The 13612-nt window shown below is 31.2% G+C and overlaps 1 protein-coding gene across 3 annotated transcripts in view; it reads left to right on the forward strand.

The window, feature by feature from the left end:
• The window catches only part of whd (carnitine O-palmitoyltransferase whd), a 100489-nt gene that overhangs the window by 48959 nt on the left and 37918 nt on the right, over positions 1-13612 (forward strand). For all 3 annotated transcript variants that reach the window (XM_072542950.1, XM_072542948.1, XM_072542949.1), the window contains exons 4-5: positions 318-594; positions 6747-7267. In XM_072542950.1, coding sequence (XP_072399051.1) covers positions 318-594; positions 6747-7267 — 798 coding nt within the window. The remainder of the gene's footprint in view (positions 1-317; positions 595-6746; positions 7268-13612) is intronic.

The raw sequence follows: 13612 nt of genomic DNA on the forward strand, positions 1-13612 counted from the left end.
TCTCTGAACTTAAAACAGAATAAATGAGCTAGCCAGTTTAACAATTCGATTTTACTGAATATCAGGAAACAATATATATTTTAAAGCAAATAAGTTAGGATATACCATTAAATTAGATCATATTATAGTACAGTAAAAGAAAGTAAAAAAAAAATGAAAAATATGAAAAATAAATACTACATACTTTCCCAAACATATGGTAATCGACTTAAATTGCAAATTCCATAGGTGGGCCAACTGATATGGGAAGGGGCTCGTATATGTAATAAAAGTTTCTATTTTTAGTATGTATTTTAACAACTTCTTTTTGTTTTCAGTGACACACTTCACTGGCAAATAATAGCCTGTTTCCTAACATCACTAGTTTTTTGGCTAACGGCGATATATATTATTAGGTATATTTTAAAATTACTGTTTATGTACAAAGGATGGATGTACGAATCGAGAGCAAGGGGAAGCAAGCCTTCTTTGAAGTCGAGAATATGGTTAGTTTTAGTCAAATCTTTTATCGGATGGAACACTCCGAAATTGTACAGTTATCAGGGATCCCTGCCTAGACTACCTCTGCCTAATGTACATGACACAATGACACGGGTAAGTTGTTTTAGAGTTTTTTTTTTTAAATCAATATGAGTATATTACAATTCACATATAATATAAAATTCAAATAAGATATTGGATTTCAGCAGCTTGATTCCAAATAACCTGTAACATTTTTTACTAACCATTTAAGTAGGAAAACATGTTTTTTAAACTTTTGACTTTCAAATAGGAAGCCCTTGACAAAGTATAAATATGTAAAAGAATTTTTAATGATCTATTAATTTCGGAATGTTTTACCTCAGCTCTCAATTTTATTACGCACTATACCCATTAAAGATCTTACAATTTTAATTGTCTGCTAATTATTGGTAAATAGGAAATACTAATTGCATTGACATGAATACTTTAAAATGATGAAATATGTAATCAGTTACTTTAAAATGTTTTATTTTATTGCATACGAGTATATCATCCTGCCTATTTTCTGTCTAACCTTGACTTTGCAGGACTCTTGTGGCTAACAACGATGTCAAATTTCATCAGAACATGGTTTGAAAGAAATGTGCGTATTTTTAGTATGAAATATAAATTTTATTATTAAAGAGTTTTATGGAATTATCTACATTATGTGACTACCGGCGATTCTAAAAGATTTTAAACAAACTTTAATGTGAATGAAATGAAAATAATTATGTATGCGTCATTTATATCTATCTATATAAAAGGCTAGGCCGACAACACACTGTCTCGTACGATAGCTCCTATACTAAAACAATTTTTAATTGAAGGTGATTACTTGGCAACATCGCACTTAAAGGCTTAAGGCGACGAAATCGTATTCTACTTATCAACGTTGCAGGGACGTACCAAAATAATATTTTAATTTATTTAAACACAGTAAAATTTTAGTGTTATTATAGACAACCTTATACAGTACTTAAAAAAAAAACAGAAACCTTTACAAAATACTTATTTTTTCATTAGACTAAACAATCTGAAATTTTAATATACGATCTCGTTATTACACTTCATTCTCTATTTATAGAATTACTGTGTACTGTAAACGGTATATTTGTTTTTTTTTAAACTTGATTTGAAAATTTCCTTGTGTTTATTTGTTTTATATTCCATATAAATTAAACTAAAGTAAGCTAAACTGTTATCATGTGAATGCGTGTATATGAGTGCATTTTTCAGTAAATTTTCGAAATATGAAAGGAAGATGGCACTAACTACTAAAAAGTTAATAGCTTTGTTAGAAGTCAGATTGTGAAAATGTGTGGTTTATTTGCCGTCGAAATCAGATGAAGTTTCCGATGTAGAAGGCATTGATGATAATATTATTTGTGAAGGAATAAAATCGGATATTGCAGGCACATATGAAATACAAGGGAATTTTGACGATTCTGGTTATGATATTCGGATATTCCTCTGAACCGCAGATAAAACGTCCAAAGAAAAAACCAGGCAAAAATATTGAATCCAAATTTGTCTCAAGTTTGGTAATAACAGATAGTCCTTCTTACTCAGTAGTAAGTCAACGTCAGTCTGATTGATATGTAGACTAAAGAATATTTATGCATTGATGCCTCAATGACGTTTGTCAAACTGACAACAATAGAATTACCAGACACCTTCGTGACGGATCTGTCATAAGTTTGTCGCTGAGAAATTACGGTCAGGGAGGAGTTTTGTCAGTAGGAAACGTGGCGTTGCTATGAAAAAAATAGTCTAGTGAAATAGTCAAATTTATTTTTACGATAAATATTTTTATAATTTTAAATAATCAGTATTTATAATCGTTATATTCTTATTCTTCTTGATGTACCTATACGTTGACGAATGTTGCCGAACATCATGGCAATTTTTATCGTATCTGCAGAATCGCGGAAATGCTGCACACTTTGTGTTAAACCAGGTTCTAGGTTCTTTTACCTCGACGGTCTTCTTCCTCCTGGACGTCGCTTTCTAAATATTTCCTTTGCAGGATGGCTTGTATGAGGGCATATCTGGATTCATTTCGAATCATATGTCAGAAGTATTGTAGCTTTCGAGATTTGATGGTGGTCTTCATTCTTCTGAGGATCTCTTTATTTGTGACTCGGTCAGTCCACAGGATCTAAGTATTCTCCAATATAGCCACATCTCAAATGCTTCCAATCTTCTGCATATATCTTCGTTCAAAGGCCCCGATTCAACACCATAAAAAAGGATAGAGATAGCAAAATTCTTCAAGAGAGAGGTTGCGGCTCTGCTGAAACAGTATATTCCTATATTATTCCTCGTTCCTTCGAAATGTTTAATTACTTTACTTAACATAATATGTGTCTTTTTTTCAACGAAACCGCTGTAGTGAGAGTTGTTGTATTTTGTGAAGGTTTAATAAAAAACATAATATCCGAAATATCCGTATAAGTCATTATTAAATCATCGACATACTATATCATATTTTTGTTACCTTTTTATTGTGACTACTTCGTAAGCAATATAACTAGTCTGATTATTAATTACGGAACCAACCATTATTTTAATTACCTACAAACGCGACCTTCATTTCTATAATGTATAACAAAATTTGACATCAATATTTTGTTGAATTTCATGATAGGTATTCAGCCTTCAGCCTTGAACTTAACATACTTAAATATAACCATAATTTACGAGAATATTGTTTGTTTTTAACATTTATCAACTTTTTTTTGTTGTTATTTTTTTTTATCAAGCGTTTTTGTTTATAATATGAAATATATGCTAATAACTCAAAATAAAATACGCCATAGACCAAAGTATTGTTATTTTATGTTCTATCTTTATTTGTTTCTATGTTTTCTATTATAAGTTGTTATTTATATGTCGAAATATTGTACACTGAATTGTTTTAGATTATTAGTAGGTAATGAAATAAATTGCAGCTAGCATTTGTAACAAATTTTTTGAAATTAATAAAATTGCTTAAAAAAGGTTATATATATCAACCATGACAGACAGCCATAATCGTATATCAACTGTTCTGCATCTCTTAGTAACTGGTCATAATTCCACATTTGTAAGATTTGTTGAAGATTTGAAATATAAGAACCTGCTGAAACATATACGGAAAGGCTACATCTATATTAACCCTCGGTTAGGCACGTGGTAAACTGAGACACGGTTGGTCACGCGGTCTACGATTGTAGACCGCGTATTTTATTTATATTATTAAACATAAAAGTTTCATAGTTTTAATAATAATACTGCATTAGGTATATTTGTTGAATTATTGTTCATGATACTGACCAGTTTTTATAACAAAAGGTTTACTTATATTTTTACTAGACCATAAAAAGATTACTCCATACATTTTAAAATTTTTATTAACCATTAAAATTATTTTGCTTTAATAAGAACTTTAGTGTAAATTTGACAAAAGAAGAATTGTTGTACCTAACAATACTTAGAACAAAATCACCCAAAATCACATAAATAAAAGTACTGTTAAAAAATTGTATGACTTAGAGACTACAGAAAACATCATATTTTTAGTCAGTAAAACAATCATTGCAGATTTCTTTCATGTGGTTTTTGCATGCAAACGCTCCGCACTTCACACAAGATTTGTTCAAATTTCGAGGACAAACATGGCAACGTCCGATATAATTCTTTGGTCTCACAGGGGGTTGAGGGGGATTATTTTCTATGCCCAGCAGAGATTGAGCTCGCTTCCTCATTTCTCTTGGCAACCGAGAAATTGTTGATCTAACTTCAATTTGTGGATTAATTCCCAAGCACACTTTTCAAGAAAGTCACTGCGTTTTATTTTCTATTTGGGATGATTAGCCTTATACACGCAGACGGCGTTAATGCCAGAAATATTCAATAAATTGTAAAACACAACCATTGGCCAACGGCGTGTTTTCTTGCGACGTTCTAATTCTGACACAATTGATCTACCATATCCAAGCCGATTTTGATGTTGTTACAATCAGTGATCATTACTGGCTTATCTAAAATATATCACAGTAACTACCAAAGTGTACTAGTGTACCAAATTGTAATAAATAAAAGTTACCTTGAATTTTGAAAACAATAGAATCAAATATCTGCAATGTAGCCAGATGTTGTAATGTCAGTGCACACGTGGTCTACAATCGTAGACCAGTACTGTTCTATTCTTGACAAAATACTCAACTGAAGTGCCGAACACAAATAAAACCATAAATTAGGATAAAACGCCCGTTAGCAACAGCTACTGAGATGCACGCACATGTAAGAGAAAATGACAGAGATATACAAGTGTTTGAAAAGAGGTGGTCTACGATTGTAGACCACGTGCCTAACGGAGGGTTAATAAAAATGAATTACCGACATGTTTGTACGAGTATCACTTAAGAACGACTGGACCAAATTAGATAATTCTTTTTTGTTCTGTTTGGTATTATCAGGAGAAGGTAAATTTTCAAAAAATTGGACAAAAAGACCGTAAAACAGTTCGGCTCTTATTTTAAATCACAATATAACTAACATATGGCGCCAGACTATGACTAACAAAGGAAGCTATGACTAACAAAATAAATAGAGTTATTTTAGACGTATTTTATGCATCAAGCAAAAAGACATAAGAGGGAATGTAAAAGTAGTGGGGGCGAAAATATTGTTAGACGGGAAGTGCCATTTTGAGAGGCCACATTAAATAAGGAAAGAGAGTCTCTTTCCTTGTTTAAGAAATCAAATTTAGTTGGTTTATGTTATTTTTTGTCCCAACTGTCACATGAAAGTTTATTTATATTGAAGTTTTTTAACAATTGTGTCACATTTTAGACTATTTTCGTTATTATTTAATTAAAACTTTCTAGTCTAAGACACATTTTGAAAAATATTTTATAGCTACTGCTTTATGACCTTATAAAAAAACATGAAATATTTTCCTAATTAAAACAATCAATATATTAAAATTTTCAAACTATGTACTAATTCCATTAGATAAATTAGAACCCCTACACCTCTTCTTCTTCTTCTTTTGGCATCATAACCCTGGATGGGTCTTTGCCTGTTTGGCTATGTCCTTCCCCCCCCTAGAACCCCTACACCACTGTATGATTATTGTGAAGTGTCGTAAAATTTAAATTTAGCGCCTTTGCATTTCCGGATATTTCCGCCATATTAAGAGGCCACTTTTATGAATTTTGGTCTAGTTTTCATAACGATTAGATTCCCTTTGTTTTCTTTTTACTTGATGATTTTATGTCATCCTTTAATAAACACCTTTACTTACTTTTGTTTGACAAATGTTTGACATTTTTCAGATTTTTAAATGTTTCGTTTTAGCTTTAATGTAATATTTTCAAATAATATGGAAATTCTTCATTACATTTACAAACATGTTAAAATATGTAAATATAAGTTGTAAATAGTATATAGGCATAATCTGTTAATATGGTTTGAAAAAAAAAAACAAAAAAGTATACCACAAATTAAAAAAAACAAAAGAATTAAGAAAGTAGAAATAGAACAAAAAATAAAAAAATAAATCCAAAAAAAGAACAAAAAAAAAAGAAAAAAGCAACAAAACAAAAAAAAAACAAATAAAAAATATATCAAAACAAAATTTATGTATCCATAAAAATATTAGGTATATGTAGTACAAACATTGATAACTGATAACAAGAAAATTTTGACTATGAATCTGCAATCAATAATAATTAAAATTCAGTTGATTTTAACAATAAACACAAACAAGTCTGGCTAATTGGCGCTGCCAACGCCATTTTCCAGAAAAAAGGCTTTAATGCAGTTCATAGAGACAGTGGCGCACCCAGGTTTTAGGAATTAAACCCTCTCCCCAGGGCCCTATTCCGACAGTGTTACTCACACATTTTATTGACTCAAAATGTAGGTAACATAGGAAAAAAATTCGGTGACCAACCAAACCCCCCCCCCCCCCAGAGGCAAATTCTAGGTGCGCTACTGTGTAGACAACTCACCACGAACCGCCACTCATCACTTCACTTATATTTTTATAGGTATAAAGTATTTCTACCAATTATATTTCTTCATCATTTGCGCCAGCTAATCAAAACAAAATAGCTATATCAAATGGTTCTTCCATATTGTAAGATGAGTATTATGGATTATAGTATGTATTCTTTAAATAACAAAATATAAACTGTATATGTACATATGTACATTTTTTATTTTCTCTTCTGAACCAACCATTTTTGTTTCAGTATTTACTAAGCGTGAAGGCTTTGTTGAACGAAGAACACTATAAGAGAATGGAACAACTAGCTGCTGAATTCGAAAACGGCATTGGCAAAAAACTCCAACGCTACCTCATATTAAAGTCCTGGTGGTCCACCAACTACGTCTCCGATTGGTGGGAAGAATACGTCTACCTCAGAGGCCGATCCCCATTGATGATCAACTCGAATTTCTACGGTATCGACACAGTTTTACTACACCCTACCACAAACCAAGCAGCTAGAGCCGGATCGACCATATACACTTTGCTATGTTTCAGACGTTTAGTCGAGAGGCAAGAGCTGGAACCGATTCTAGTCCAAGGTCTAGTTCCGTTGTGTGCGTGGCAGTACGAGAGGATTTTCAACACTACCAGAATACCTGGAAAAGAGACTGATAAAATACTTCACTGGTTGGACTCGAATCACATAGTAGTTTATCATAAAGGAAGATATTTCAAGGTTATTATCTATAAAGGAAGGATTTTGAAACCATGTGAAATACAAGTGTAAGTACTGAATTTAAAAAATGTCTTAATATTTAGATTATTTTTTTAATTATATCGCTTCTCCGGAGCAACATCGACGCAAGTACACATTACTAAAATGCTGGAAAATGGACTTTTAAACATATACGAAAGTAAACGTGAATATTTTTGAAACTGAAATAATTTTTTTAATGGTAAATTTAGTCTATTTTTAAATGACACTCTTAGTCTTTTGTTAATATAAACTTTTTGAGTCTACACAGGTCTCAGAACTTTGCAGCCTCCCAGTTGCGTTCTTCCAATATTTTTAAAATAGTTCCTGAATCGGTTTGAGTTAGTCTACAATAGTAACATTAAAAAACTTAAAAAAAGGTTTAGGTATATAATTTTATTGTCAGTAAATAATACAAACTACTCAAAATGATAAAAAATAACAAAAACGCTACTCAGAATTACTAAAAAGTAACATTTGTTTTATGAATATCTTTAAAAAATTAACAAAAACATTCACAATTCAAAACAAGCCATTAAAAAAAGGTTCGTAATATTTGGGAATTATATTACTTGATAATAAATTTTCTAGGACCCTTTTCTTATTTTCAGAGACGGATTTTTTGAAATATATGCAGGTCTTTTTCTAACATCTACATTTCTACCTGTCACCCGTCTGCTTTTTACGGTTATACCATAGACCTGATTCCAATCCACTTGTTTGTAGCTGGTTTTGTAAAAGAAACTATCACTTTCCTTCTCAAATCGAATCATTTTAATATCTGATAATTTTATTTGTTCCGTGTATATTTTTCTGGCAGTTGAAGCCGATGTCATTAGCAAGCGTTTTCAAATCGATGAAGTCATTGTAATTTAATTCTTTTACTATAAGAGTGTTTCCTTTTTTCTTTGCGTTTCTAATAATCGACACAATTTGATCGGGAACGTATATCGGTCCTGACTTTTAGCTCTTTTCATAGCTTTTTCGATGATACTCTGGACTACATCACCTTCGTTCTGTGTATAACCTGGGATGAGGTACTTTAAGAAATGCCAGACACATGAACCAATTTCGACTGCTCCTCTCTGTCCCAGACCTTCATGCCAGAAATAACAGGATGTCTTGTCATTGCTTATTTCTGATATCGTAAAATTAAAACAATTTAATCTTGATTTATAGTAAAAAGCTGATGTTTGTGCCATAGGTTCTGGCAGGACAGCTTGTAGGTCGTAGCATTGGTCTTTCTTTGAGAAAAAGAAACCAATATTGAATTGTGTAATACATATGTGGGCGTAGGCGTCATAGTTTGCAGCAGGCTGGCCCAAATCGTCTTGTTTCTTTTTATAAAGTCTGTGCATTTCTGCAATGGATAAACCGCCTATAAACTCTCTTGATATGTTAGCCCTTTGGTAATGGCTCTCTGTACGGGGTATATAATTTATATGTGATTTTACAAACACCATCATTTCGGGGTTCATCTTTACCTGTTGACCATGTTTTCCACGTTTATCGTGTGGTATAATTCCAGACCCAGAAGCTTTTGGTCTGGAATCGAAGATGGTCTTCGCTAAACTTCTCTGAACACTTCTGAATGCAATGATTAGAGCAAGTAGGTCCCATTGTTTTTTTATTCACAACTTTTCCAGTTCTTGAAATATAACTATTTCCTGAATTCTTAAGAAGTTTAGCTTTATTTTTTGCCATTTTTCTGGATTTCTTACTCTCTTCTTACCTTTTTTGATTAGCGTACAATTTTCTGTATTATTTAGAGGACTTATTTTATTTTCAGATTCTTCTTAAATATTCAAATATTTGTACGTGTTTACAATCCCATCTATAAAATGTAACTTTCCCACACCTTTAGACGACATGCTGCCCCAGATCATGACAGATGTAGGAAATTTGTATTTTCTCGTCAGACAGTCGGGATGAAAAGCTTCATTTTTCCTGCGAATGGCGCGACTCCTACTGTCTCCGACACACACTTCAAATCTGGACTCATCACTCCATTGTATTGAACTCCATTGCGACTGAGTCCAATCTTTATGCTCTTTTGACCATCTTGGTCTATTTTTCTTTTGTTGTAATGTTAAAATTGGCTTTCCCTTGGCCTAAAATAAAATGAAATTTATTAAAAACAATTTGTACTAGTTTTTTCAACTATAAAACTTACTTTGTAAGTACCAAATCCTAATTTGTGGGCCTCTCGGTGACATGTTGATCTAGAAACGTGTCTTCCAATAGACTCCATAAAATGCTTAACTCCATATAATTTGCTTGTCGATTTTTTACTATAATGCGTCTTAATGCCCTTCGATCTGCTTCGGTTATTTTACTTTTTCGTACATGTCTAGGTTTTGTGACGACCGAACCTGTAGTTTTGTATCTTCTGACTCTATTTCTTACACTATAGCGTGACAATTGCAACATATTCGCAATTTCCGAATTGGATTTTCCAGAATTAAAAAATATAATAATGATTGAACAAATTTTTTCATCGATAACTTTACCACGACCCATTGTACAATCCACAGACGCCAAAAAGCTTTACAATACTACAAAATACATTTGACATTAACTGACAATATTATTGTTTTGATGTCATTTTTCCAGAGCTACCTCTAGATTTAACGTAACTATGGAGAAATTAACGTATAGTATTTTTCATATAACAATGCGTGCACGTCATTCAAGATTTACGACGTTAGAACCCCACGGCGTTGCCAAAACATCAGAATAGTTAGTAAGTGAAAAATTTTTAAAATGTCAACTATTTGTCAAACTATTATATTAACAGTAAATACACTTAGTTTTAAGATTACTGTAACACACTAAAATACATAAGAAAACATTTTAATACAAAATTATACATTCTAAATTTTAAACTTACCACTTTTATAGTAAAAATGTCCCGCCATTATTTCTTGTTCAAAATAATATAATATCTTATATGAAAGCTTATCAGCTTTCTACAGACTATTTAGTTGTTTTGGCATGGCACAATCACAATACACAAAAATAATTAGTTTTTAAAGCTATTAATCTAAATTTAATATGTATTTATAAATACAATCTATTAATGTATAATATATTATGATCAAATTGTGTAAGAAATCAAAACATAAACAAAATTCTTACTCTAAAAAAGCGGCAACCCTTTAAAACAATTTTGCCACACGCTGAACTGTCAAAAAATGTTAAGTAATTTTTGTGGAATATTAGGCTTAAAGAGTTATTTCATAAAATTTATATTATTAATAATAACAAATATTTTTGGTTATTTAATCAATATAATTCTAAAATTCCCAATATAATGATGATTACATTTTTCTGATTATTATACCATGTTGACGCCTATGAAAGATCGAGCAGTTCCGTATGGGTTTCGTATTATTAGGAAAAATTATGGAAAATTTGAACTCTAAGGTTGACGTTCTGGAAATTTTAAATATAAGTGACGTCACTTTATATAAATTGTGACGTGCACGCATTTTTATATGAAAAATACTATATGTTGATATAAAGTGAATGCATAGCCAGAGTTTAGTGATTTTTTTTATTGTTGAAAATAATTAAAAATCATAAGGGTAATGTTTTTAATAAATATTACTGAAAATGCCCTATTAATTAATATATCTTCTTCTTAAAGTGCCTATCCGTTCCGGACGTTGGCGATCATCACGGCTATCTTCACTTTGCTTATTGCAGCGCGGAACAGTTCAGTGGTAGTCGTGTTATACCACTTTCGCAAATTTTGAAGCCAGGAAATGCGTCTTCTTCCCGGTCCTCTCTTACCATTTACTTTCGCTCGGAGAATCAGCTGGAGAAGGCCGTAACGTTCTTGATTTCTCATTACATGACCTAGATATTCCAACTTTTTAGTTTTGACGGTCATGAGAATTTCACATTCTTTCCCCATTCTATGCAGGACCTCCACATTAGTAACTCTGTCAACCCAGGATATACGTAAGATGCGCCTATAACACCACATTCCGAAAGCTTCGAGCCGATTCATAGATGCAACAGTCAGTGTCCATGCTTCCATTCCGTAGAGCAGAACTGTGAATATGTAGCAGTTCAATAGACGGCATTTTGTTTTTAATGATATGTCTCGACTGTTGAAAATAGTTCTCATTCTAACGAATGCTGCTTTTGCTTTTATTATTCGCTGTTTAATTTCTGTTGAGTGGTCCCATTGGCTATTTAAATTGGTGCCTAGATATGTATATTGCTCGACTCTTTCGATATTCTGTTGGTTGATTTGGTTGGTCGTTGAATTAATATATAAACTTATAAAAACATGCAGAGTATAATTTGTTAATGGTATTCGACTTTATACTTTAAAAATGTGTTTCAAATCCTAACAAAAAATTATCTTTTCGTATATAAAAATTAATAAAATTTAGAAAAAAATAATACTTCAAGTAAGTTTAATCGTTGATTGACGATTTAATTAATCAACCTATGGAGTGGAGCAAAATCGAATCAGTGGCTTGTTATCAAAATATTTAAATGCATGAATTTTGTTTTTACCAAAAAGTTTATAGAGTACATGACGTGTAGACCTAATCTTGATATGTCTATGTTTACTGTAGAAATATTTGAACCGTGTCTAACTTACTTTATCGGTTTCGATTTCCTTGTTTTTTATTTATCTGCCAATCCAATTGATTACTCAGTAATTGATTAGCTAAACGAGGTTGTTATCAAATATGCCGATAAAATACTTGTGATGGTTTACATAATTGCTTATTGATCTTTTTTATACAATTATGTTTATTGAAATAATAGTTGAAGCTCTAGAGACAAAATCGGATTATTTTGAGCATTAATTAGTGAATTTTTGAAACCAGCACATGATGAAAGGCAATGCCTGTATAAGTAACCTTCAAGTGTTTGCAACTCCAAACTGTTTGTTATAATTTTTTATGGCACTTTTAAAGCGTTTTTTGATTATTTTTATTTTTATTGTATCAAATCAACATTTTAGAGTAAAATGGGTACAACATTATGAAAGTACATAGAAAAAGTTTTAATTGGAGCTATGCTTCATTAAATTTGACCTAATCGTATGTGCAAAATTAATTATTGAAGCTCCAAAAATGCCAATTTTTCTCCATTTTAGTTTTTGAAATAATTTAGAAAAAATTTTTAGCTCTTTTAATTATAAATTGTTCTTAAAAGCTTATAAGAGCCATAAAAAAGATAGAGATCTAATTCTAAACAAATTTTCTTCTTGGTCTATTAAAATTTGATGTAGAAATAAAAATATTTACTTAAAAATATGTTTATACCTCGTATTTATTGCTTTGAAGCAGGGCAACTTTTGCGCCATAAAAGCTACAACGCTCAGTATACATTACATACATGTTTAACTTATTGATTCTTATAATTCAGCGGTCGGGGAACTTTTTTAATCATTACCCCAAAATATTTTTGTGTAAGTTGATATTACCCCATGGCGAAGAGCAAAAAAAAACGAAATCGCCGCTTTTTAGCATATTTCATATTATAGCGCCTATGATAATTTTGAAAAGAAAATAATAACTAAAGATTTAATTTAAACATCAATAATTCAATTTATCAATGTAATACCTTGTAATACATAACGGTAATAATAGTAATATATCTAATATACAGTTGAGGGAAAAAATCGCCCCCACAGAAAATATAAGTAAATGATAATTTCTTGTTATTTTGTATTTCTTATATTTTTCTTGTATATTAGACCCTAATAACCTAGACCCTAATGACTGCTTAATAAAAAAGTACTGTCTTTTTTTAGTAGCCGAATTGACTTGGTGGTGGGGATCTCTTCCCCTGTCGATCTGGCGAGAAAAAATTCGGAACTTAAATACTCTATACTACTGAAATAATTACCAAGACAATTAATCTCATTAATATTAATACCAGTTTGTTTAATTAGTTTGTTATTTCAGATTAATAATTTAATTAATGGCCAAACTTCTAACAATTTGTTTGGATTGGAATCACTCATGTATAATTTACACTTCATAATAATTGTTGAATAAGTTATAGAAGCATTTATTTTTTCGATTTAATGTATTTTTTGGTGTTACTGTTTTTTGCTTTAATTTAATTATTTATTTTTATTCGCGTATTTAATACTCCTAATTATTTTTAATTACTGCAATTAAATTTGTGATTTAATCGTGTTATCGCTTACAGTTTGTTGGCAAAAAAATATATTTTTGTAGTAAGTATCTACCATTATGTTGTTTTTTTTTTATTTCATTAGCTTTAAAGGCGCGTACAGACTAGCACACGCATGCGGTGAGAAGCCACACATATGCGTGCGTACCCAAACCATTCGCGCTCAGAGCATTCGTTAAAATTAGAAATCACCGCATATG

Source organism: Diabrotica undecimpunctata, chromosome 9 (assembly GCF_040954645.1).
Source record: "Diabrotica undecimpunctata isolate CICGRU chromosome 9, icDiaUnde3, whole genome shotgun sequence".
NCBI classification, from domain to species: Eukaryota; Metazoa; Arthropoda; class Insecta; order Coleoptera; family Chrysomelidae; genus Diabrotica; species Diabrotica undecimpunctata.